The sequence below is a fragment of the Pelodiscus sinensis genome, unplaced genomic scaffold (genome assembly GCF_049634645.1).
Source record: "Pelodiscus sinensis isolate JC-2024 unplaced genomic scaffold, ASM4963464v1 ctg108, whole genome shotgun sequence".
NCBI lineage: Eukaryota > Metazoa > Chordata > Testudines > Trionychidae > Pelodiscus > Pelodiscus sinensis.
This window is the reverse complement of record NW_027465888.1, coordinates 154,466-179,575: the sequence shown is the minus strand read 5'-3', so window position 1 is coordinate 179,575 and position 25,110 is coordinate 154,466. Positions and strand designations below refer to the sequence as shown.

The following is a 25,110-nucleotide window of genomic DNA, read 5'->3' as shown; positions in this document are numbered from 1 at the left end:
TGTGTGCAGTGCAACCCCCCACCCCCACGCACGTGCACATGCACCCACTAGTGGAAGCAACACACGTCAACCCACCCTGCCAGGGCAGCTGGCAGACCCCGTCACTCTACCTCCCAGGCTGCCCAGAGTGCAGGGACCTTGCATCCCGCCCCCAGGAGCGCTCCAGAACACCCACACGCTCCCCAGCAGGGTTTGTGCTCTGCTCCTGTGCTGGCCCTTTAAGAACCCGTCCCCGCTGCTCTCTTCCCAGCCTGGGGGGACAGGGCTAGTGCATTTTAAAGGGGGGGCGTGCCCTGCTCCAACCTCCCTGGGTGTTCTTCTGCCTCCTTAACTGTATCCCTGCTCCCCCCTACTCCCCCCCAATTCCCAGATCCCCCCAGACACTCCTCCATTCCTACCTCTAGACCTCTTCTCCCTCTGCAAGCCAAGATGGGGCCCCCGCGCTGCGAGTTTCCCCACAGCAGTGCCCCAGCTGGGTACCCTGGTGTTGCAAACCCCATGCAGCAGTGCCCCCCCCCCCCGACAGGGACCCTGGTGCCGTGAACTTCCCCACAGCAGTGCCCCAGCCATGGCACAAAGCAGCCAACAGGTTTGTCGATCGGCCTGTAGGTGTAGGAGTATGGATGCATGAGTGTGCAAGCGAATGCCTGCATGCGAGCTTGATTGTTCAAATGAGTGTGTAAGAGCCCCCTCATGCCTGACCATGCCCGCGAGTGTGCAACTGGTCACCATGGCACGCACGTGCGAGAGCACGCCGGGGCACATGCAGGTGCCAGGCAACCCTTGTGGCCATGTGAGGCCCTGCAGGCATGTGCCGATCCCCTGTGCGTGAGAAGCCGGGTGCGAGGACTCTGCCTTGCCCGCAGCCTGGCAGCCGCGGCAGGGCAGGGCAGGGCAGGGCTGGGCCGGGGCTGGGCCAGCTGGCAGCTCCCCAGGCCTGGGACAGGCCCAGATTTCCCAGCAGCTGTTTTTAGCCCCTGCTAATTCAACGGCAGGAACAAACTTTTCCTTTTGCCTCCCGCGTCTATTTCTGCTGCCGGCACCCACCCAGCCGCGCCAGCCCCACCTCGTGCATCCCCCCCCCCCCCCCCCCGTGCATGCTGTCATTCCCTCCTTCCCAGGAAACTCCACCCTGGAGCTAAAGAACCCCTCCCCCGCCCAGGCGCTGTCCCTCCCCACAGGGTGGGGGCACCAGAAAGGGATCCCCCGACTCGCTTCTTCACACGCCTGCCACATTCAGCTATTCCTCGCTGCCTTCCTCCGTGAGTGACTTGGGGCTTTTCCTACTCTTTGGGGGGGCTGGGAGCCAGGACTCCTGGGGTCTCTCCCTGGCACTGGGAGGGGAGTGAGAGTTAGTGGTTAGAGATGGCTGGGAGCCAGGACTCCTGGGGGTTTTGATACTGACTCAGTGGCTGAGAGAAGGCAAGTCCTTTGCCCCCCCCGTGCCTCAGTTTCCCATCTACATAATGGAGACGAGATGCCTGGGGCGGAAAAATGCCCCATGCTGTCTGAGAGGGAGGGACAGCCCTGTGAAATCACAGGAAGTTGAGCCGGGAGCTTCCCTGCGACAGTGCCCTGTCCAGAGGCTGGTGCTGTGAGCTTCCCCTCAGCAGTGCCCTGACACTCTCCTTTCCTGTCAGTGCACTTTTGGACTGGCGGGGAGCGGAGGGGGGAGCTGTGATCACTGGCTACCTGGGCTCTGGTTCACCAGTTCCCTCCACCGGAGGGTGGGAGGGTGGGGGGGTGTTTGGGATGTGGGGGAGGGGCAGGGGCGCTGTGCCTAATGCATCCGCCCGGCCACACGCTTCCCAGCCGATAATTATAGCGAGAATCACGCTGCATTATTTATAAGGGAGCTATTTATACCCAGGGCCCAGAATCGGCGGCACCAGCCCGGCCCGCTGCTCCGCACCCCTCTCCCTCCGCCAGGCACAAGGGCAGCTCAGGCGGCGGGGCAGGGGGGGCGTTTGCAACACAGGTCCCCTAGGGCAGGGTGGCCCTGGCACACAGTCCACAGGGGAGCGCCCAGCTACTCCAGCCTCTCCCAGCAGGGGGCGCCGGGGGCAGGCCGGGTTAGCTGCACTGAGGGGTGCCAGGGAGGGAGCTGGCCGCCCTGGGTCTCTTGTAACGACTCCCCTCGTGTCCCACCAGGACCCCGCCTGCGGCATGCACTGCAGGTGCCCAGCCCCGGCGAGCAGACACCAGGAAGCCACCTGGAGAGGGCAAGGTAAGGGGGGGGGGACACAGCTGAGTGTGCAAAGAAGCAGACACACCCAGGCCATCATGCTCCATTGCACACATGGATTTCCCAGCTAGCCCCACCCCTCCCTTTGCACACCCACTCCTGTGGCCCGTGTGCACACTTACCTGCTTTGCACGGGCACCTGCAGATGCACGCTCACCCCTTTGCACACCCACTTATACAGCCCTTGCATGCCTGCTCACTCCATTTGCACACACACATCTTCACACACATGCTCACCCCCTTCTCTCGCACACCTGCTTATGCCCCATCCCATTTTGCACACCCCTCTCTAGCTTGCACACGCAGGTACAAAATCCCCCTGGCAGCGGCTTCCAGGCCGGGAACCAGCCAGTTACCAGGGACCCTGGCTCTTTGTTAGGGCTCAGAGAAGGTGCCCTCCCCTCTCCTCCCCACCCCACCAAGCATTTGGGCCTTTCTGGGGGGGCTGATCCCCTGCTCTCAGACCCCGGGCTGTGCCCCCCCCCCGCGAGGGGGATTGGCTCCTACTCTCGGAGTGCTGTGTGGTTGCATCAGACACACACAGAGACACACACACGTGCACACACCAAACAAAAGCCACTTGTGTCTAAATGAGGCAATCGAAAACAAACACCTTTATAATTACCCCCGCTGGGCCCCACGTGGGCCAGAGCCGGGGGAGGGGACCGGGGAGACCCACACACGCACTCAGCTGGATGGACTCACGGAAACACACCACCCACACAGAGACACACACACCACACAGACAGATGGGTCCTGGCTCCACGCACGGGGCAGCACCCGCTCAGGACTCACGGTCGCTTCCAGCCAGACTGTTCCATAATATATGACACAGGCACACATGCAGGCAGACACACAACACGCATGCACACATACATGGATACACGGCACGCACACAGACACATGTGCATGGACACGCAACATGCATACACATGGACACAGACACACACACACGGATACATGACACGCCACAGACCTAGACCCACACAGAATGCCAGGACACAGGTGCACACAGATAGACAGGACACAACACCACAGACCACACACGCACAGACACAGTCCACAGCAGCCATGTGCCCTCCCCCCCAACATGCTGCCAGACGCAGACACACAAATGTTCCCACCTAGCATAGCTCCCATGACAGCGACACCCAGAGCCTGCACCCCACCTCGCTCGCACCCCCATGCCCAGCTCTACGGGGCACTGCCCCCCTCGCCCGCTCTGCACAGCCAGCAACGAATGACCAATGTCTCTTCCCTCCCGCCCCCATTTCTCTTGCCCCCTGGCCCCCCACTCCTGCCCTGCCTCCCCAGCTCTGTTTTCTGTCCTAGCTTTAGCCCACTGGCCCAGGCCTGTCCCTCCCCACTCCCAGCAGCCCCTGCTCCCCCTTCTCCTTAGCCCAGATCTCCAGGGCCTGCCCAGTCCGGGGACCTGGGCCACTGCTCCCCCCACATCCTGACCCTGTGGCTGTCAGGCCCCCCGCCCTGCTCCCCCTCCCAAACCTCATTGGTCCCAAGCACCTTTGTGCGGAGCTCCGGGTCCCCCACTGTCCTGATCCCCCCCAAGCTCCCGGATCCCCCCCAGCCTTGGCCCCCACCTGAGCCTCCAGATACTCCCCTACCCTGCCACCAGCCCGCCTCTCCCCATCCCAGACCCGGCCCGATCCCCCTCTGCCCCCTCCCTGAGCCGCCCCTTTAAACCGCCCCTCCCATCCGGCGTCTGTGGGCGGAGCCGGTCGAGGGGGCGGGATCAGTGTCCATGGCGACGCGGCGGTGACGTGTTTGCAGGGGGCGTGGGCGTCCCGGCTCCATATGAGGCCGGGAAGGGGCGGGGGGGGGGACCAAGGGGGGGGGGGTGGGAGAGACCGATACCGACCCGGCGGCGGCTGCAGCGCAGGAGCCATGAAGACCCCAGCGGACGCAGGTGGGGACTGCGGGGGGCCGGGCCCACGTGGGGTTGGGAAGTTAGAGGGGTCCTAGGGTTGGGGGGCCCTCTGGGGGGTCCTGAGGGATTTGGGGCCGGGCGGGGAGCGCGTGGCTTGGGGGTGTCCTGGATGCAACGTGTTCTGGGGAGCCGCGTGTGGAGCGAGGGGAGGAGGAAGTGGGGGGCTGGGAGGAAGACGAGGCAGGAGTCCTGGGGGGCACAGAAACGGCGGGGAGCTGGGGCCGGGGGCGGCGGGGAGGATCGGAGCTTACTAGTGATGGTGGCGGCTGGAGCCCCTGCGGGGGGCGGGCGGTTGGTGGGTCCTGGCGCGGGGGGCGCCACTCTCGTCCCCACGACTTATGGGGCGCCGGGGGTGGCTGCGGTGGAGCAGCGGGACCTGTTGCATTTCCCGGGCCCGGCTGCTGCCGCGGCGAGGGGGGGCGGTGCTCCGCGCGGGGGGGCTCGGGGATGACTCCGGCGCCTGGGGGAGGCTGGATGGGGGGTTGGGGAATGAGGAGTTCGTGGAGTGGGGGGGTCTATGGGGAGCAGAGGGCGCCTTATTTTGCCGGGGGGGCTGCACCTCTGGGTACGCCCGCGGGGCAGGAGCCCCCCCAGCTGTAGGCCCATGGGGGGCGCTCCCCCCGCGCTCCCCTCCCTGGTCCCGGGGAGAGAAAAGTTGCAAAGTTCCGAACTGGAAACTCAACGTTCGAAAAGGAACTTTTTGTTTCCGACAAACAAGGCGGCGTTAAGGTGGCGCCAGGCGGGGGAGGGGGGCCGGGGAGAATCTGCCCCCGCTCCCCGTGTTTGTCTTGGGGGGCAGGGTGTGTGTCCCCTGCGGGAAGACAGAGCCGGTTAGAACGCTCCCCCCCCCCCTTTTTTTTTTAATCCTTACGAGGACGATACCACCTTAAACCCAGCTCCAATCTTGTCCTCTTTGGGGCGGGCGGGGGTGTTAATCGCCAACCTTTTACGCTGGACTTTAACCCCCACCACCCCGAAAAGGGGGGGTTGTGCCTCTCGCTGACCTAGATCCCCTCCCCAATCCAAACGGTGATCATACCACCTTAAATACACCCGGGGGCGCCGGGGGGGCTCGTTTGGGCTGTGGCTGAGCTGGATTTGTAGGGGGGGGAAGAAGCCGCTTCTTGAAACCTAGTGCGGCGGGGGGGGGGGTCATTGCTCACTCTGTGGCTGGACTTTGGCCGGGGGGCATTGAGTAGCTTCCGCGCTTGAAAATGCCCCGTCCCCTTGCCTGTCCGGGTGGGGGGGGGCTCCCTTTGCACAGGCCTGGCCTCCCCCCTTCCCCTCTCCCAGGCTGGTTGGTGCTGGGCTCCCCTCCCCCCCTGGCGCCACCCACCCCAGCCCCATTGTCTCCAGGAATCTGGGTGTTTTTTGAAGTTCTTCTCGCTTCTGTTCAAACTTGTCTCCCCCCCCCGCTCCCCCCCCGCCCCATAATTGAGGTGGCGGCGGCGGCTGCAGAACTTTTTCCTGCCTCTGACTCTGGGAAAGTTCTTCGCCTGCGCCCGGACAGAGCGACACGGACAGACAGATCCCGCGCCCGCCCGCAGAAATCACAGCCCAGACCGCCCCCCCTTTCTGGGGCGTGCCCCCCAGCTCTGAGCGCGGTCTGCGGGCGCGGGGCTCGGCTCTGCCCCCGGCCGCCCCCCCGCGCAGACACTGTGTTGTGGCCCCCCCGGCCGGAGGCTGCTGGAATGGGAGTGATGTAATATTCGGGAGGGGGGTGGAATTCGATCCGGCTCCAGGCATTACTCAGAGGTGGTGCGGTTTGGGGGGGCGCTTAAAGTGACAGCGCCGCCTTTCTCCCCCCAACTCCCGATCCCACCCACTCCGGCTCGCCCAAATCTCCCCCCCCCCGGGCTGGGCGTGGGGGCTCTGCCCCACACCGAGGAGGGAAGCGTCTCGCCCCTGCCCCCTCCCCCGGGCCGGGCTGCGCCCCAGACATGCCCGCACTTAGGGAGCAGTGGAAAATGCCGGGGGGGAGGAGGGGGGCGGGCTTGGCCGGGAGCTGAGACTTGGAAGGAAAGTTGGGTGGCGAACAGTCTGTGCATTGTGTGTGGGCAGGGGCCGGGCAAATCCAGCCCCCAGCCCCCTGGACTCGCCCCAGCCCCTGCGGGAGCGGCTGTTCGGGGGCAGTGGGGTTCCGTAACTGGGGGGCTGCTGGCGCGGCCCGGTGGGTGGGTGGCGGTGCCCCCCTCCCGGCGTCTGGCCTTCCCACCCATTGGCACCAGGCTGCCGGCGGCTCGTGCCAGACCCGGGGGCCGCGCCTGCCAGCAGACGGTGGTTTTGTGCTCCCCCCCCCCCGCCTCCTCCCTAGCTAGCGGGGGATGGGGACATGGGCGGGAGGTGGGCACCCGGGACAAGAGTGGGCCCCGGCTTAGTCACTGGGGCTGAGCTGGCTCTGCCGTGGGGGGGGACACAGGCTGCGCACACCCTTGGGACTGCACGGGGGGGGGGGGGCGGCAATGAACAGCACTGGAAAGCCTGGGACAGGGTGGCAGGGGTGGAGGGCCCTGGGATTGGGGGGGGCAGGAATGTTCCTTGCTGGGGGGCTCAAATGCGGCCCCCAATCTCCTCTCACCTGGGCCTGGATCTAGGAATATCCAGTCTTGAGTCTTCATGGAGGCCTGGGCAGCTATAGGAGTGGGGGTGCCCCCGGGGGGCCAAGCCTCAGGCTCCGGCCCTACAGCAGTAAGGGGGGTTCTCAGCTCCCCTAGGCCTGGGGCTGTGCTGCTCCCTAAAGTCGCAGTGGGTGTGCAGCGCCCCCCTCCAGCTCTCACACCTGGGGAGGGCTCCATGGGGGGGTCCCCCCGCGTGTCTGGCAGCGCCAGCCGGGGAACAGTGACCCCATTCACAGGATCTCCGCGGGCGGCTGATGTCAGAGCCCCCCCTCCCCGGGCTAATTAGCAAGAACAGGCCCCTGTGTGTAAGTGGGGCTGAGTCAGAGGCTGCGGGGGGAGGGGCCCGGCCGGCCCCACGATCACAGGGAGAGTGGGGGGAGGGGAGCTTCCAGCCAGATAGCTGGGGACCCCTTGGCCCCTCTTCCTCCTTTCCACCTTGGCCCACTTGCGGCCCCAGCCGGGCAGTCCCACTGGGTGTTCTGGAGTAGCAGGAGAGCTACCCCACGTCCTGGGGGGGGAGGCTGGTGCCAGCGGCTCCTCGTGCCAATGTGTTACTGGCACGGGGGCTGGTGCTGCAGGGCTCTCGCGCCCGCCTGGGATGCAGCCACCTCTGGGGTGGCCCCCGGCTGGTGTCCAGGAGGCGAAGGAAAAGGCCCTTGTATGCCTGCATCCCTGATGGGACTCTGGCGGGGTGGGGCAGGGGAGGTGCCCTGAGCACCTGGATCCCTGGCTTGCGGGCCGGGGGGGGGCCTGTGGGTGCCAGGGCCCTCCCCAGCCCGCTCCTTCCCTCGGCCTCCCGGCGGGTTATTTTTAGCCCTCTGCTCGCTCTGTTGCCTGTTGCTTGGAGACTGGAAGCTGGAGGGGGGCGGATGGGATGTGTTTGCGAGGCCCCACAGCACCCAGTGGGGGGGCAGGAGGCTGGGTGACCCCTGTGTGCTTTGGGGGGCAGGGCTGGGTGCTGCCCCACGTTCCTCTGATCCCAGCCTGTTTGCATTGGGGTATCCTGGCCCCCAAGGGTGGGAGCTGCATCTGGCTCAGAGGTGTGTGTGTGGGGGGGGTCTCTGCCCCACCCGCATGGGGGGCTAGGCCAGAGCGGGGTGACATCATTGCTCTAATGGCTCTGTCTGCGGCTGTGCCCCCCCGCCCCGGCGCCTGGCCTCCATTACAGAGGCTCTGAATTATTGATGCGCTTTGAGCGCCTGGGGTTTGGGAAATGGGAAACCGCCCCCCCCTGCTGGGGGGTGGGGGGCTGGGCTGTGCCCCTGTACAAGGACACCCCCCCACCACTGGGGTCACCTTCTCTCCCCCCCCCCCCGCTGGGCCAGGTGGGAGGCACCGTCCCGCCCAGCCCCCTGTAGCAGGAGAGCAGCAGAAGGGTGAGGGGCAGTGGGGGGGCCCCTGTAGCTTGGGGGCTGCTGGCTGAACCAATCAGGGCTGGTGAGACAGGCCAGTATGGGGGGTAGCCCCAAGGCATGCTGGGAAATGGCCTGTTGTCTGTTACCAGGTGCAGAGGTTCAGCCGCCCGAGGCCTTACACTGGCCTGCTGCCCCCTGCTAGGATGGGGGCTCAGTCGTGAAGGGGTGGTCAGGGTGGTGTTGAACTCCGCTGCCCACCCCGTCTCACAGGGCTGGGGGGTGCTCAGGCTGTGCCCCCATGGGGGGTTGGATTTGGCCTCGTCCCAGAAGCAGCCACCCTGGGCATGCAGGGACCTCTCGTGAGCCCTGAACCGGAGGGGGGGCACTACTTGCCAGGGTGGGGGGCCGGGCTGGAGGCCTGGGCAGCCTGGCAGGTGCTGGGTGACCCCCACGCCTTTGCCAGAGGGGCATTAGCCCCTTTCCACCTGCTCATCTCCGCAGTCGTGGCTCCCAGCCCCCGCTGCCCTCCTGTTGGGGCGCCTCTGGGAGCCGGCCACTCGAGGGCTGGTGCCGAGTGCTGGCTTCCAGCCCGTCCTTTCGCCCGCAGGGTTCGCCTTCCCCGACTGGGCCTACAAGCCCGAGTCGAGCCCCGGCTCGCGGCAGATCCAGCTCTGGCACTTCATCCTGGAGCTGCTGCGCAAGGAGGAGTACCACGACGTGATCGCCTGGCAGGGCGACTACGGCGAGTTCGTCATCAAGGACCCCGACGAGGTGGCGCGGCTCTGGGGCGTGCGCAAGTGCAAGCCCCAGATGAACTACGACAAGCTGAGCCGGGCGCTGAGGTGGGGGGCAGCGGGGCCCTGGGGGACCAGGCGGGTGGATAACCGGTAGCCAGGGCAGCTCCAGCCGGGCCACAGCCCCCTCGCCTGCCCCCACCCCACCGCTTAAACGTAACGTTTGGGGGCTGACCACGGAAAGGGATTTTGCATCCCTGTCTGGGGCAAGGCACATGCCAGTGGCCTGCCCGAGCTCGGGGGAGAAGCCAGGAGTCGGGGCTCCCAGCCCTGCGAGATCTCGGGATCCAGGCTCCCAGCCCTGGCCCTAGCCCCTGGCCCTGGCTTGCGAGCCAGGCTGGGGGGCTGACAGCCCCTGCTCTCCCCCCCAGGTACTACTACAACAAGCGGATCCTGCACAAGACCAAGGGCAAACGCTTCACCTACAAGTTCAATTTCAACAAGCTGGTGCTGGTGAACTACCCCTTCATTGACATGGGCATGGCAGGTGAGGGGCCGCGGGGCTGGCCGGGGGCAGGGGGTGTGGGCGATGGGAGAGGGGGACAGGGAAGGGCTGCTGGTGGGTGGGAGTCCGGCAGCGGGCTGGGTTGGCATGGGGGGGCGGAGCTGCAGTGGGGAGGGGCCAGGTAGGTGGCAGGAGCCCCCCTCACCTTCCTCTCCCATGGCAGGCGGCCCCGTGCCCCAGAGCGCCCCGCCGGTGCCCTCGGGCGGCTCCCATTTCCGCTTCCCCCCCTCCACGCCGTCGGACCTGCTGTCGCCCGGGGCGGAGGAGCTGCGCTCGCCCGGCGTCTTCTCGGCTGTGGCCCGGCGCCTGGCCCGCGGCTCCGTCAGCGACTGCAGCGACGCCACCTCGGCCACCTCGGAGCTGGAGGAGCCGCTGGGCGAGGAGGGGCGCCGGGGCCCAGGGGAGGGGGCCGGCTTCCGTGGTCCCCCCCTGCCTGCACACCCCCGGCTGGCCCACGACAGCCTCTTCCGTGCCTACCCCCGGCCCCGTGGGCCTGAGCCCCTAAGCCCCTTCCCGGTGTCTCCCATGGCCGGCCCTGGCGCCCTGCTGCCCCCCCAGCTCTCGCCCGCCCTGCCCCTCACTCCCACCCATGTGAACTACACCCCCTCGCCCACCCTGAGCCCCATGTACCCGGGCGGCTCCCACTTCTCCTTCAACCCCGAGGACATGAAGCGGTACCTGCAGGCACACACCCAGAGTGTCTACAACTACCACCTGAGCCCCCGGGCCTTCCTCCACTACCCCCACATCCTGGTGCCCCAGCCCCAGCGCCCCGAGAAGCCGCCCCCGCCCGAGGAGCCCCCCGCCCCCTTCAAATTCAAGCTGCAGCCCCCCCCGCTGGGCCGGCGCAACCGGGACAAGGCGCCAGCGCCCCCCGGGGAGGTGGCCGCCCCGGAGCCCCGGGTGCCCTGCATCAAGGTGGAACCCATCTCGGAGGGCGAGTCGGAGGAGGAGGAGGTGACGGTGGAGGTGACAGACGTCAGCGAGGAAGACGAGGAGGTGTTCAAGGCTCCCCCCGCCCCCGCCGGGGAGCCCCTGGTGGTCCCGGCCCCCCGGCAGGGCGAGGCCAGTGCCCAGTGCATCCCCCTCAAGCTGCGCTTCAAGCGGCGCTGGAGTGAGGATCAGCGGCTGGAGGCGGGCGGGGGGGGCGGCCCTGAGGAGACGGACGACAAGAAGGTGAAGGGGGAGGGGGAGGAGGCCTCGGCCGGGGGGGGGCGGCGTGTCAGCACCGACCTGCCCCACGCCACAGCCCAGCTCTCTCTGGAGAACAAGGACTCGTAGAGCCAGACCGGGGCCCCCCGTGTGCCCAGGGCCGGACCGGGCTGGGGGGCGGGCTGGGGGGCCGTCTTCTGCTGCCTTAACTCTGTTGGCCTCCTCCCGGGCCCTGTCCGCTGGAGGGGAGGCGCCGCTGTTTGTACTTCGATATACAGCTCTCTATATTTTTGGGGGGATGGTTTTCAATCGGGGGCAGCTTTCCTTTCAGGGGCTCTTTTTTAAAGGGGGGGCAACCCCAGGAATTTATATCATGTAGAATTTTGTTTTTAACCTTTTCCCATCCCCTCGTTTATATCCAGTCGCTGCCTTGTGGGGGGGTTGATCGTAAAGCGGGGGCATGTTGGAGGAGCTCCGTGCCCCTCGCCCCACACTTGTGGGGTAACGGGCTTTCAAGCACAAGAAACTCTTTAGTCTGTCTGGTGGGATCAGAAATGGAACCCAGCCCTGTGGTGCCCCGATATGGGGGGGCCTTCGGGAGAGCTGAGACCTATAGTGCCCCATGGCCTACAGACCTAGCCCCTCCCACCCCAACGCTTGGTCTGTACGGAGCTGTACGGCCTCTTGCTGAGGGGGTGCTCTGGAGCTTGGGGGCCGCAGGTGCTTGGGATGCTAGAGCTGGCTTTAAATAACCAAAAATGGGTGGGGGGTGCGGCCGCTGGCCTGAGCCCCCCGGGGGACCGGGTGGATCTCAAGTGCCTGTTGAAATACTGTCTCTGGGAAATGGGGGTGGGAGGTGCAGGCACCCCATGTCCTCCCCAGTGGGGCGGGGCCTAAACTGACATTTCTCCCCCTTCTCAGTACCGGGAGCCACTCCCCGAGTGAGAATGGGGAATAAGGGGGTCCCCACAGGCCGAGTGGGACCCCAGCTGATTGGGGGTGTGGCTGGGGCGTGACAGGAACTACCCCCCCACCCTGTTCTCCTGGGGGCAGGGCTTCACCTCCTGATCCCAGGGAGGGAGTTGTGTGTCCAGGCCTGGATGGGGGTGTCAGGGGAGGGGGCAGATGCCATTGTGTGGGCCCAGTGGGGAAGGGGCCTTATTCCAATTCCTGTACAGCGGGGCGGGCGGCTCGGGTCACGAATGTATAAAATAGCCAATAAAAGAGTTGGAAACCTCCTGGCTTTTTGCTCCTCTTTGTAGCACCAGCCGGGGGAAGGGGCTATTCTGGGTGGGCGGGATGGGGAGAGAGGTGCTGAGTTTCTGGCCTTGGGTCCCAGTCTGTGCCTGGGGGGGGGGGGATTCTCAAACTCCACCCCTCCATGCCATGACCTCCCTAGGAGCAGGAGTTCACAGCTGCCTGGGGCACTGGCCTCTTGGCTCCCCCGGCACCCCCGCCTGCCCTGCTGCTGCTGGGTGTTCACTGCTCCACCTCTGCCTGGTGCCCACTTCCCCTAGGGGTGCTGGGCGCTGGCATGGCCAGCCGGAGCCCCGCTACCCAGCCCAGAATGACCCACAGGCATGACTGCCTAGCTCCTGGGGCAGTCAGAAATGGGGGGGGGAGCAGCCCCCAGGCCTTGGCTCCCCTGCCACATCTGTTCTGGGAAGTGGGCAGGGTCTCCTAGCAACATGGGGGTGTGTGTGGGGGGGGTAGCTTCCTTTGCTGCCCCCCAGCTCAGACTGCACCTCTCACCCACAGCCCTCTATGTGGCTTAGCCTGGCCCTGCCCCCGACTGCGCTGTGCCCAGGGCGGGGTCACACCTAGCACCCCCCCCCCCGTGCCCTGGGCAGGGTCACACCTAGAACCCCCCCGTGCCCCGGGCAGGGTCACATGTAGCAGCCCCCCCCCGTGCCCCAGGGCAGGGTCACACCTAGAACCCCCCCCCGGTGCCCCGGGCAGGGTCACACGGAGCAGCCCCCCCCTGTGCCCCAGGGCAGGGGCACACCTAGAAACCCCCCCAGTGCCCCGGGCAGGGTCACACGTAGCAGCCCCCCCGTGCCCCGGGCAGGGTCACACCTAGAACCCCCCCGGGGCAGGGGCACACCTAGAACCCCCCTTGGTGCCCCAGGGCAGAGTCACACCTAGAACCCCCCTGGGCAGGGTCACACCTAGAACCCCCCCTCGGTGCCCCAGGGCAGAGTCACACCTAGAACCCCCCTGGGCAGGGTCACACCTAAAACCCCCCCGAGCCCCAGGGCAGGGTCACACCTAGAACCCCCCTGGGCAGGGTCACACCTAGAACCCCCCTCGGTGCCCCAGGGCAGGTCACACCTAGAACCCCCCCCCCCGAGCCCCAGGGCAGGGTCACACCTAGAACCCCCCCTCGGTGCCCCAGGGCAGGTCACACCTAGAACCCCCCCTCGGTGCCCCAGGGCAGGTCACACCTAGAACCCCCCCGAGCCCCAGGGCAGGTCACACCTAGAACCCCCCGAGCCCCAGGGCAGGTCACACCTAGAACCCCCCGTGCCCCAGGGCAGGGAGCGGCTCCCCATGGCCCCTGGGGGGGTTGCCAGGCTTGGAGCCCAGGACGCTCCCGGACCCCCGCTCCCCCCGCGGGGCAGAAGCTTTTGGTCTTTTCCCCGCCTGCTGGGCTCGTGCCCTGGGGGGTGCGGGGGGGGGGATCTCCGGGCCCTGCTGCCCCCGCCCGGGAGCGGGGGGAGGGGTGGAAGCGCTGGGGCACCACGTGGGGGGGGCTGGAAACCGCAGCGTCCCCCTGGGGGCGGGGCCCTGCGCTCCAACAGGGGGCAGGAACCTGGAGCTTTTGACCTCAGGGCGGGGGTTCAGGAAACTACATTTCCCGGCGGCCCGCGCGCTGGAAGGGGGCGGGGCCCGGACTCCGTTTCCCGGCGACCCGCGCGGTGGAAGGGGGCGTGGCCCGGACTCGGTTTCCGGGCGGCTCGCGCGGCCGGCAGGGGGCGGGGCTAGGCGGCGCATGCGCAGGCCGGCAGCCCCCGCCCCCCCCCCGTCCGGCCTCGCCATGAGCAGCGGCAGCGCCGGCCCCTCCCGGCCCCGGACCAGCTCGTTCGCCGACACCGCCTCGGGCGGGGCCCCCCCCGGCCCCGGAGCCCCCGCCCCGCCCGGGGCCCCCCCGGGGACAGCGCCGGGCGGCAAGGCGGGGGCGGCGGGGCCCGGGCCGGGGGGGGGCGGCGGGGCCTTCCCGCCGGGCCTGAAACTCGGCCGTGAGTGGGGGGGGCAGCGGGGGGGCCGGGCTGCGGGGGGGCCGGGGGGTCCCACGAGTGCAGCGCTGGGAGTCGAGGGCCCCGGGCGCTGTGGGGCGGGAGGCCGGAAGGGCTGGGGGGGGGGCGAGTGGCCCCGAGGGGAAGGTTTGGGGGGGGGGTGATTCCCGGGGGGGCTGAGCTGGGGGGGGGGCGGAACAGGGCGGTCAATGTTCCCTATAATTTTGTGATCCATGTGTGGAATAAATGCTGCTCTGCGCACCGAGGCCTGTGCGGATGGGCACCACCCTTAGAAACACAAACCCAGCTTTGGGCGCTTTGCTAAGCAGCTGGGAGGCTGCCCAAGTGCCCAGCTCCCAGGGAGCTCGGGGGGCAGAAGGGGCATCCATTGGAGGGCGGTTTGGGATTCCTGGGTGCATTGGGCTGGAAGAGTCGTTGGGGGTCTAGGGAGCCACTGTTTGGGGAAAGGGGGCTCTGGGGAGCTGGGGTGAAGCTAATGAAGGGCTGAGGTCAGGCTCTGCTCTTGGGTCACATTAGGAGCCAGGAGGCTGGTGAGTGGCTCTCTCATTAGATATGGACAGTACGTGTTGGGGTTCAGGGGCTTGGCTGAGCCCCCCGTCTGGACACCCCATCTCTCTGCGGGGGGGTACCTGGGGTGAGGATTGAGGCTTCTCCATAGGCATTGCAGAGGCCCCCTGGGGACTAGTTGAGCAGGAGGCGCCTGGGGTGGTCACTGCCTGCTGAGGACTGTCTGGAGCAGGAGAAGTGGTGGTGCTATGGGGAGGCTGTTGGGGTCAGTGTCTTTCGGACGGAGGGGAGATGTAGGGGTTGGGGCTGAGTGGTGTGGGCAGTGGAGAGAGGCCAGTGGCAGATGTGCCCTGGGGCTGGTGGGGGGTGGGGCATTCTGGCTCTCTAACCTGGACCCTGGGAAGATGGGATCATGGGGGAGAGGGGACCCTGGCTGAGTTTCTGCCCCCCCAGTCTCCAAGGTCAGGATTGTGGGCTTCCCTGGCCATGCCTCTAACTGCCCCCTCGACTCCAAGGGACAGCAGGAAGGGAGGTGGGGGTTGGGGGCATCTCTCCTGTGTTTCTAGCTCCTCCCTTGCCCATCCCTAGCCGGAAGGGCAGGGTGGGGGTAGGGGTGTCCCTGGCTGTATCTCCAACCCGCTCCCAGTCCCCAGGGGGCAGCAGGAGGGGCCGGGGTGGGTGTCCCTGGCTGTATCTCTAACCCGCTCCCCGTCCCCAGGGGGCAGCAGGAGGGGCTGGGGTGGGTGTCCCTGGCTGTATCTCTAACCCGCTCCCCGTCCCCAGGGGGCAGCAGGAGGGGCCGGGGTGGGTGTCCCTGGCTGTATCTCTAACCCGCTCCCAGTCCCCAGGGGGCAGCAGGAGGGGCTGGGGTGGGTGTCCCTGGCTGTATCTCTAACCTGCTCCCCGTCCCCAGGGGGCAGCAGGAGGGGCTGGGGTGGGTGTCCCTGGCTGTATCTCTAACCCGCTCCCCGTCCCCAGGGGGCAGCAGGAGGGGCCGGGGTGGGTGTCCCTGGCTGTATCTCTAACCCGCTCCCAGTCCCCAGGGGGCAGCAGGAGGGGCTGGGGTGGGTGTCCCTGGCTGTATCTCTAACCTGCTCCCAGTCCCCAGGGGGCAGCAGGAGGGGCTGGGGTGGGTGTCCCTGGCTGTATCTCTAACCCGCTCCCAGTCCCCAGGGGGCAGAGGAGGGGCTGGGGTGGGTGTCCCTGGCTGTATCTCTAACCTGCTCCCAGTCCCCAGGGGGCAGCAGGAGGGGCTGGGGTGGGTGTCCCTGGCTGTATCTCTAACCCGCTCCCAGTCCCCAGGGGGCAGCAGGAGGGGCTGGGGTGGGTGTCCCTGGCTGTATCTCTAACCTGCTCCCCGTCCCCAGGGGGCAGCAGGAGGGGCTGGGGTGGGTGTCCCTGGCTGTATCTCTAACCCGCTCCCCGTCCCCAGGGGGCAGCAGGAGGGGCTGGGGTGGGTGTCCCTGGCTGTATCTCTAACCCGCTCCCCGTCCCCAGGGGGCAGCAGGAGGGGCTGGGGTGGGTGTCCCTGGCTGTATCTCTAACCTGCTCCCAGTCCCCAGGGGGCAGCAGGAGGGGCTGGGGTGGGTGTCCCTGGCTGTATCTCTAACCCGCTCCCCGTCCCCAGGGGGCAGCAGGAGGGGCTGGGGTGGGTGTCCCTGGCTGTATCTCTAACCCACTCCCCGTCCCCAGGGGGCAGCAGGAGGGGCTGGGGTGGGTGTCCCTGGCTGTATCTCTAACCCACTCCCCGTCCCCAGGGGGCAGCAGGAGGGGCTGGGGTGGGTGTCCCTGGCTGTATCTCTAACCCACTCCCCGTCCCCAGGGGGCAGAGGAGGAGCTGGGGTGGGTGTCCCTGGCTGTATCTCTAACCTGCTCCCAGTCCCCAGGGGGCAGCAGGAGGGGCTGGGGTGGGTGTCCCTGGCTGTATCTCTAACCCGCTCCCCGTCCCCAGGGGGCAGCAGGAGGGGCTGGGGTGGGTGTCCCTGGCTGTATCTCTAACCCGCTCCCCGTCCCCAGGGGGCAGAGGAGGAGCTGGGGTGGGTGTCCCTGGCTGTATCTCTAACCTGCTCCCAGTCCCCAGGGGACAGCAGGAGGGGCTGGGGTGGGTGTCCCTGGCTGTATCTCTAACCCGCTCCCCGTCCCCAGGGGGCAGCAGGAGGGGCTGGGGTGGGTGTCCCTGGCTGTATCTCTAACCCGCTCCCCGTCCCCAGGGGGCAGAGGAGGAGCTGGGGTGGGTGTCCCTGGCTGTATCTCTAACCTGCTCCCAGTCCCCAGGGGGCAGAGGAGGGGCTGGGGTGGGTGTCCCTGGCTGTATCTCTAACCCGCTCCCCGTCCCCAGGGGGCAGCAGGAGGGGCTGGGGTGGGTGTCCCTGGCTGTATCTCTAACCTGCTCCCAGTCCCCAGGGGGCAGAGGAGGGGCTGGGGTGGGTGTCCCTGGCTGTATCTCTAACCCGCTCCCCGTCCCCAGGGGACAGCGGAAAGGTGAGCACGGTGGTGGCCACGCCCGGCCAGGGCCCAGAGCGCCCCCAAGAGGTCTCCTACTCGGATATCAAGGTCATAGGGAATGGCTCCTTCGGGGTGGTCTACCAGGCCTGCCTGGCTGACTCGGGGGAGCTGGTGGCCATCAAGAAAGTGCTACAGGACAAGCGCTTCAAGGTGAGCTTGGGGACAGGGAGGGCTGGGGGGCCCATCCTTGCCATGCCCCCCAGCTCAGCCTATCTGTGTCCCCCCAGAACCGGGAGCTGCAGATCATGCGCAAGCTGGATCACTGCAACATCGTGCGGCTGCGCTACTTCTTCTACTCCAGCGGGGAGAAGGTCAGGGGGCAGCTGGAGGGGCTGGGGGGGGCAGCTGGAGGGGCTGGGGGGAGCCCCACGGGGCGGGGGAGCCCCACGCAGGCTGCTGCAGATGAGGCGGGGTCTGAATAGCGGCTGGGGGGACCATGGGGATGGCGGTGCTGTCTGGGCCCACGGCACTCTCCAGATGTGAAGAGTTCGTAGGGCAGTGGGGTGCATCTAGCTCCCTTTCCCAGTGGGAGGGGTCGTGGGGGGGCCATGGGTCCCGCTTACCCAGCCCCCTTGCAGAAGGACGAGGTGTACCTGAACCTGGTGCTGGACTTTGTGCCCGAGACGGTGTACCGCGTGGCCCGCCACTTCACCAAGGCCAAGCAGACCATCCCTGTCATCTACGTCAAGGTGAGTGGGCGGCGGGGCGGGGCCCGGGGGCGGGGCCAGGGAGCAGGCGGGTGGTGACCGTCTCCCCCTGCCCCTAGGTGTACATGTACCAGCTCTTCCGCAGCCTGGCCTACATCCATTCCCAGGGCGTCTGCCACCGCGACATCAAGCCCCAGAACCTGCTGGTGGACCCCGACACGGCCGTGCTCAAGCTGTGCGACTTCGGCAGGTGGGGGCTGGGGCCCTTGTGCGAGAGGCCCTGGGCTCGTGGGACACTGCAGGGCAGCTCAGGCCCTCGTGCGATGAATGGGGGCCTGGGAGGGGGTGTGCCTGTGCGCCAGGCAGCGCTCGCACTAGGGCCCTGGCAAGGCGACTGCACAGCTGTCCTGCTGCGCATGAGCGAGGGCCGCCCAGGGGGTCTGAACCGCCTGCGCACGGGGGGCAGGGCTGGGCCGGGCCGCTCTCGATGGGTGTTTGTCTTGCAGTGCCAAGCAGCTAGTGCGGGGTGAGCCCAACGTCTCCTACATCTGCTCCCGCTATTACCGTGCCCCGGAGCTCATCTTCGGGGCCACCGATTACACGTCCAACATAGGTGAGCTCCTCCTCCCAGCCCCGCCCCCTTGCGCAGCGAGGGGGGATCCCAGGAGTCCTGACGCCCCTGTCCCTTCCCAGATATCTGGTCAGCAGGCTGCGTGCTGGCCGAGCTGCTGCTGGGTCAGCCCATCTTCCCTGGGGACAGCGGAGTGGACCAGCTGGTGGAAATCATCAAGGTAGGCTCTGAGCCACGGAGCCCAGAATTCGGGGTCCCTGCTTCCCTCCTGGAGGGGCCACGCCTGGAACCTCGGAAGGGTCCATTGCCGCAGTAACGGCGGTGGGGGGGCACGCTGCTTGGGAGGAGCCGAGGGGACACGGACGTGGTCGTAACAGGCGCCCCCCTCAGGTGCTGGGGACGCCGACGCGGGAGCAGATCCGGGAGATGAACCCCAACTACACAGAGTTCAAGTTTCCCCAGATCAAAGCACACCCCTGGCTAAAGGTACTGGGGGAGGAGCTGTGTGGGGCGGGCAGGTGTGGGGCTCTGGCAGGCGAGCTGTGCCCAGACTGACTGCCCCGGACCTCCCAGGTGTTCAAGCCGCGCACCCCGCTGGAGGCTGTGTCGCTGTGCAGCCGGTTGCTGGAGTACACACCCGCCACCCGCCTCTCCCCGCTGGAGGCCTGCGCCAACGCCTTCTTCGACGAGCTGCGGGAACCCACTGCCCGCCTGCCCAACGGGCGCGACCTGCCCCCCCTCTTCAACTTCAGCCCTGTGGGTGAGTGCCGGGGGGTGGGGGTGGGGGAAGGGAGGGCGTGCTAGCGGCCGACTGACCTTCTGCTCTCCCCCCACAGAACTGGCAATCCAGCCCCCTCTCAACCCCTCCCTCATCCCGCCCCACCTGCGGGCCCAGAGCAGCTTGTTGGGATGCACCTCTGCCACACACGGTGAGTGCTGGGCAGTCCTTCTGACCCCCAGTTCTCCCTGGGCTGGGCTGCAGTGCATGCTGGGTATACTGCCTGGCAGGGTGGGGCTGGGGTGCATTGCCCCAGGCCTTGCTGGGGAGAGGGGGCGGCCCTGTCTTACTGACTCTCTTCCACGCAGGCGCAGGCACAGACAGGAGCCAGGCGACGCCGGGTGACGGCGCGGGACCCATCACCAATGCGTCCTGAGGGGCTGGGGGGCAGGCCCCCTCCCACCCCCAGCCCACCCCATGGACTTGTCTGAACTGTGAACGGGGCGGGGGCGGTGCCCATGGACCACGTGACGCCTGCTTCCCATTGGCTGGGGGGCAGCCAGGCACAGGAGAGGCTGCCCCCCGCTAACCCACGAGGCCTCGGTGCGGGGGCCTGGCCATGCTACTTTACAGCCCCCGTGGGAGGGGCTCTGGCTGCTGCGGGGCTGGAGGGCTCAGGCCTCTGCATTTTAAGTTGCTTTTGGTTTTTAATGCCCCCCCTGTCTCCTGTGCTGCTGCCCTGTGTGGGGAGGGTGGGGGGCAGGGGCTGGCCCTCCCCTGTCTGCTGGGAACAAGCCCCCTCCCAGGGCGGCTCCAGTGCCCGGGCCTGTGGGATCCTGTAGTGGGAGGGGCTGTGGATAGATGTGTCCCCAGGGGCCCCTCCCTCCACCTTTGGGCATTCCCCCCTCCCCCCATTCAAGGCACAGCTCTCTGGGGGAGGGGAGGCTTTCTCTCCCCTCCTGCCTCCCCTGTAAATACCCCTCCCCCATCCCCTTTCTTTTACTGAGCGCTGTGTACATAGAGGGGTTTTCTTAAGCCGTGTGCCCCCCCCCTCCCCCCCGTGTGTTAGTTTCTCACGTTCTGGCTCTGTACAGGCACCGGTTCAATAAATTATTGGCATGAAAGGCTGTGGGGGCTACGGGGGCGGTGGGGGGGGAGCTCACTTCACCCAGCTGCACTGCTGGCCCCTGGGGGGGGGGGGGGGGGGAGCCCTGCACCAGGTGCAGTGGGCAAGCCTGGTGGTATGGAGCCCTGGACTCTGTCCCCCTGCAGCAACCAAGGTGCAGCCTGGCCCTGCTGGCAGGGGTCAAAGGGCGCCCTTGGCTGTGTCTGATGCTGCTTGTGCCACCTCCAAGCCTCTCCCCTAGTGCCCAGGCCCCTGGTTCCTGCCCTGGCCTGGCCACTGCTCTGGGCTCTTGGCGGGAGCCCCTGGCACTGGGCTACGTGTGGACGCGCCTGTGCAAGGAAGCTCCGACGGCCATTTTAGCCACGGGCTTTTCTTGCGCAAGGAATTCCTGTTGCCTGTCTACACTGGCCTCTTGCACGAGGGCTGCTCCCCGAGCGGGCGCGTCATGGCTCTCCCACAAGCCCTGATCTCTCTGGGCAAGACCTCCCCCCAGTGGACGCAGGCAGCGTGTTTCTGTGCGGAATGATGCCAATGTAGACACAGCCCTGGGGGGTCTGCCCCGCCCTGGGAGGAACAGGGGGCAGCCAGCCAGGGCTCCGGGATTCCCGCCTGCCCTCAGTCCTGAGACCCCCCAGGGTCAGGCTCTGTGCCTGTTCCCCCAAGACAGGCCAGCTGGGGGGGGAGCCTGCTGCTCCCCTTCTCCCAGGGCTGGGGCAGGGCAAGAAGAGCTGGGTGCTGGGGTAGCCCTGCCAGCGAATGGGGGGAAGGGAGGGACAAGACAGGAAGTGACGGGTCACCAGTTGCTTGATGGCTGCTGGGCCCAGAACACAGGCAGGAAAGGGGCCCAGCCAGCCCCATCAGACCGCGCTAGCCCCATGGCTCCCCCGTGAGCAGTGCCGGGCTGGCTGCCCCATTAGCCCATCCACTAACTGCTGACAGTTCCCTCCCTCGCCCCCACAGCACCTGGGAAAGGGGCAGGACGGAGGGGGGACTTCCACTGCAATACCATTCCCAAGCTGGCTTGCTGACCCCAACCCTGCTTCAGAGCAAGGCGGCTGTGGGAAAGAGCCCAGCTCCCCTCCCCCCACCCTACCCCACCAATTCCACAGCTGGGGGTGGGGGGCTGTCCGGGCTCCAGAGTAGGTCCCACCCCACTGATGAGCAGGAAGGGGGGCAGGGCCAGATGCCAGGCCGCCCCTGTACCCAAACAGCAGCTCTGGGGCCCACAGAGACCCCCTCCCCCATGACAGCATTAGGGCCAGGACAGGCGAACAGGCCAAACCAAAACTTTTATTTACAAGGGAGGGGGCTGCCCCCTATACGAAGGCATTGACCTGCAGATTGTCCACCTGCAGGCTGCCCTCCAGGGCAGCCTGGTAGATCTCGATGGTCTCCACCAGGGGCAGGGGCTCGGCCGTCTCGATGATGGCAATGGTCTCCCCAAACTCTGTGCACATGATGGTCTGGGTGGGCGTGGCGGCGGGTGGGGGCAGGGCAGGGGCAGCCCCCCCGTGGGTCTTGCGGTGGCTGCGCAGGTTGGAGAGGGTCTTGAAGGTCTTGGCGCAGTGTGGGCAGCGGTGCGGGCGCTCGCCCGTGTGGATGCGCCGGTGCTCCGCCAGGTGCATGGACTGGATGAAGGCCTTGCCGCACTCCGGGCACTGGTAGGGGCGCTCGCCCGTGTGCAGGCGCCGGTGCTCCCGCAGATGGGTGGCCTGGCGGAAGGCCTTGCCGCACTCCGGGCAGGGGAAGGGGCGCTCCCCGGTGTGCGTGCGCTGGTGCAGCTGCAGCCCTGAGGCGGCCACAAAGGTCTTGGAGCAGAGCGGGCACTTGTGTGGGCGCACGCCCGTGTGGCGCTGCTGGTGCCGGCTCAGCCCGCTGGGGTTGGTGAAGCCCTTGCCGCAGAGGTTGCAGGTGAAGGGGCGCTGGCCGGAGTGCACCAGCTGGTGCAGCGCCAGCTTGGCCAGGGATCCCAGGCACTTGCCGCAGGCCGGGCACGGGTACAGCTTCTTGTGGGCGCACCGGTGCTCCTCCAGCTTGGCCAGGCGGACGAAGAGGGCGCCGCAGTCCGGGCAGCGGTGAGGCTCGCGCCCGGCATGGGCCAGGCGGTGCAGCTCCAGCAGCCGCTTGCGGGCGAAGGAATGGTCACACTCGGGGCACTGGAAGGGCAACCGGCCCGTGTGGCTGACACGGTGCAGGGCCAGCTTGTGGGCCCGGGAGAAGGTGGCACCGCAGTCCTGGCAAGGGAAGGGGCCGGCACCCGAGTGAAGCAGCCGGTGCTGCTGCAGGTTGGAGGACTGGGTGAAGCGCTTCTGGCAGACGTCGCACTGGTAGGGGCGCTCGCCCGTGTGGGTCAGGTGGTGGCGCATCAGGTTGGCCTGGGAGGCGAAGGTCTTGCCGCACTCGGTGCACTGGAAGGGGCGCTCCCCAGTGTGGGTGCGAAGGTGATTCCGCACATGCACCAGCTTCTTGAAGGTTTTGCCGCAGGTGGGGCACTTGTGCTTGCGCTCCAGCACGTGCACCACCCGCTTGTGCCGCACCATGCGGATGTGGCTGGAAAACTCCTTGCCACACTGCGGGCACAGGAAGCCGCCTGCCGCAGGGGGCACCGGCAAGCCGTTCACTGCCCCGGCCGCAGCAGGTGGCTGGGCTGCCTCTTGCTCCGGCACCTGGGTTGGCTCAGGGGCGCGAGCGCGGGGGGGCGGGGCCCCGCTCTTGCCAGCGTGGGTGCGGCGGTGGTAGAGGAACTTGGTCATGTTGCTGAAGGACTTGCCGCAGGCGCAGCGGTGCAGGGGGTTGGCGGTGTGGCTCTTGCGGTGCACCACCAGGGTCATCTCTGTGCCGAAGCCCAGGCCGCAGTCGACGCACAGGTACAGGGCCTCGCCCTTGTGGATGCGCATGTGCTGCTCCAGCGAGGCTGCCTTCTTGAAGACTTTGCTGCAGTTCGGGCACTCGTGCGTGCCGTCCACATGCACGCGCTGGTGAGCCAGCAGGCGATTGGCCGTGGTGAAGCCGCGCTGGCACTCGCCGCACAGGAACTCCTCCGAAGTGTGCTCCCGGCGGTGCCGCCGCAGCTCCTCGGCGCTGCCGAACTCCCGCTTGCACTCACCACAGCGCCAGGCCCGGGGAGGGGGCAGCAGGGGTGGCACCGGCTGCTGCAAGGGGGCGGGGGAGCCGGGGGCCTCCTGTTTGACCCCCTCGGGCGCGGCCGGCTCCCCACTCTCCTTCTCCGTCTCGGTGAAGTGCTCGCCCTGGTGCTCCAGCAGCTCCTCGGGCGTCTGGAAGAGGCTGGCGCACTCTGAGCATTCGTAGGGGTGCATGGCGGGCGGGGGTGGGGCCGGCGGTTCGGGGGGGGTCCTGGCCTCCTGGGGCTTGTGGCTCTGGCGATGGGCCAGCCACAGGTCGGGCGCAGTGAAGAGCTCCTGGCATTCGCTGCACTGGTAGTGGATCTGGCTGGCGGCGGGCGCCGGGCGGGGGTGCAGGCTCTGGTGGGCCAGCAGCTGGTCGGGCGAGAGCAGGACACGGCCGCACTCCAGGCACTGGCAGTGGTTCTCGGGCGGGGGCCCGGCCGGCTGGCAGGGCTCCCCCAGGTGGCTCTGCTGGTGGATCAGCACCTCCTCCAGCGTGTTGTAGAGCAGGCCGCACTCGGAGCACATGTACTGGTGCTGGAAGAAGAGCGACGGGGGCAGCTCCTCTGCCATGGCCTGCGGGAGAGAACCTGTCAGGGGCAGAGTCCAGACCCGGGGGGGGGGGCGCCAGCCCAGGGGGAGAGACAGGGCTGAGCGTGGGGGGGCAGGGCCCAGCCCGGGGGGGGGAGAGGGCTGAGCGGGGGGGCAGGGCCCAGCCCGGGGGGAGGTCGGGGGGGCCCAGCCCGGGGGGAGAGACAGGGCTGAGCGTGGGGGGGCAGGGCTGAGCGGGGGGGGGTAGGGCCCAGCCCGGGGGAGGCAGAGTCCAGACCCGGGGGGGGGGGCAGGGCCCAGCGTGGGGGGGGGGCAGAGTCCAGACCCGGGGGGGGCAGAGTCCAGACCCGGGGGGGGCAGGGCTGAGCGGGGGGGGGGCAGAGTCCAGACCCGGGGGGGGCAGGGCTGAGCGGGGGGGCAGGGCCCAGCCCGGGGGTGTTTCTGGGGGGCTCTGCGGGGAAGGCCCAACGGGGGGTTCTGGGGGCGGGGCCCAGCGCGGTGGATTGTGGGGGAGGGGCCCGGCGCGGGGGGTGTTTCGGGGGGGGCAGGGCCCGTCACTCACCCCGGCTCGGCCACCGCCGCCTCGCTCCGTCTCCTCCCGGCCGGACCCCGCCGCCCCGCGCTTCCTGATTGGTCGCGGGCGTCTGCTCGGCGGGGCCCAATCAGCGGGCTCGATACTGAGGGGGCGGGGCGGCTGCCGTCCCGGGCGGACTGCGGGCGGGAACGAGGCTGCGCGGCGGGGGCGGGGCGACCGGGAGAGGGGCGCGGTCACAGGAAGCCCCGCCCATGATGGATTTCGAGGCGGGGGGGGAGCGCGACCCCGCCCCTCGGGACAGCACACGTGACACCTCCCCTGGGCAGCACAGCCTGCGGGACAACCCACGTGACACCCTGAAATGCCGCGCATGCGCCATAGCCCCGGCTCCCCGCACTCAGGGCCGTGGGGGGGGTCCGTTGACCCCGCCCCCCGCCAGCTGGAGCCTCCTCCCGCCCCCAGCGGGTCAGAGTCTGCGGGGCCCGCCCCCAAACTGGAGGGGCGGGGGGAGGCGCCAGGGTGGGGCTCAGCCAGTGCCGGGGGGAGGGTGCACTGCCCCGTGCAGCCCCTTCGAGCAAGGACACAGGGAGCCCCCCCCCATGGACACGTGCACCAGAGACACAAAGGGAGAGACCCCGCGGGGTGTGAGCTATGGCAGCTGGGCAGTGCTATTGGACACGGGCAGTGGCGCCCCACCAGGAGACACAGGGATAGACCGGCCCTGCTAGGCTGAGCTGGCTAAGGCAAAAGGGAAAGCTGGAGCTTTACAGACTCACAAGGTGGTTTATTAGGTGAGGAGCTTTCGTGGGCCAGACCCACTTCCTCAGATCAAATAGTGGAAGAGAATTGGCAGGACCATAGCTAACAAAGGAATACAATGAAAAAAGTGAACACATTATAAAACTGACAAATCAGATTTAGTACAGAAGGTGAGGGAGAGGGAGGTAGGGAAT

The 25,110-nt window shown here is 67.7% G+C and overlaps 3 protein-coding genes across 4 annotated transcripts; 2 read left to right on the top strand and 1 right to left on the bottom strand.

Annotated features, from left to right (window-relative positions):
* Positions 1-1,203: 1,203 nt before the first annotated feature.
* LOC142824295 (ETS domain-containing transcription factor ERF-like) lies at positions 1,204-11,797 on the top strand. 2 transcript variants are annotated; one of them, XM_075916033.1, is made up of 5 exons: positions 1,204-1,262; positions 2,152-2,227; positions 8,771-9,005; positions 9,329-9,444; positions 9,626-11,797. In XM_075916033.1, the coding sequence occupies exons 2-5, from the start codon at positions 2,167-2,169 to the stop codon at positions 10,741-10,743; spliced, it is 1,530 nt and encodes a 509-aa protein (XP_075772148.1). In that variant the 5' UTR covers positions 1,204-1,262; positions 2,152-2,166; the 3' UTR covers positions 10,744-11,797. The 2 variants fall into 2 exon arrangements, with proteins under 2 accessions (XP_075772148.1, XP_075772147.1); XM_075916032.1 differs by lacking the exons at positions 1,204-1,262; positions 2,152-2,227 and adding an exon at positions 4,022-4,169 and having other exon boundaries at positions 9,626-11,796.
* Positions 11,798-13,636: 1,839 nt separating this feature from the next.
* On the top strand, positions 13,637-21,033 carry GSK3A (glycogen synthase kinase 3 alpha). The gene is made up of 11 exons (XM_075916031.1): positions 13,637-13,853; positions 16,846-17,033; positions 17,111-17,194; positions 17,462-17,572; positions 17,650-17,780; positions 18,037-18,143; positions 18,224-18,321; positions 18,492-18,587; positions 18,675-18,861; positions 18,938-19,030; positions 19,188-21,033. The coding sequence occupies exons 1-11, from the start codon at positions 13,652-13,654 to the stop codon at positions 19,253-19,255; spliced, it is 1,365 nt and encodes a 454-aa protein (XP_075772146.1). The 5' UTR covers positions 13,637-13,651; the 3' UTR covers positions 19,256-21,033.
* Positions 21,034-21,215: 182 nt separating this feature from the next.
* LOC106732333 (zinc finger protein 526-like) lies at positions 21,216-24,342 on the bottom strand. Its single transcript, XM_075916030.1, has 2 exons — positions 24,185-24,342; positions 21,216-23,646 (listed from the first exon to the last, which is right to left on the bottom strand). The coding sequence occupies exon 2, from the start codon at positions 23,641-23,643 to the stop codon at positions 21,262-21,264; it is 2,382 nt and encodes a 793-aa protein (XP_075772145.1). The 5' UTR covers positions 23,644-23,646; positions 24,185-24,342; the 3' UTR covers positions 21,216-21,261.
* Between the last annotated feature and the right edge of the window lie 768 nt (positions 24,343-25,110).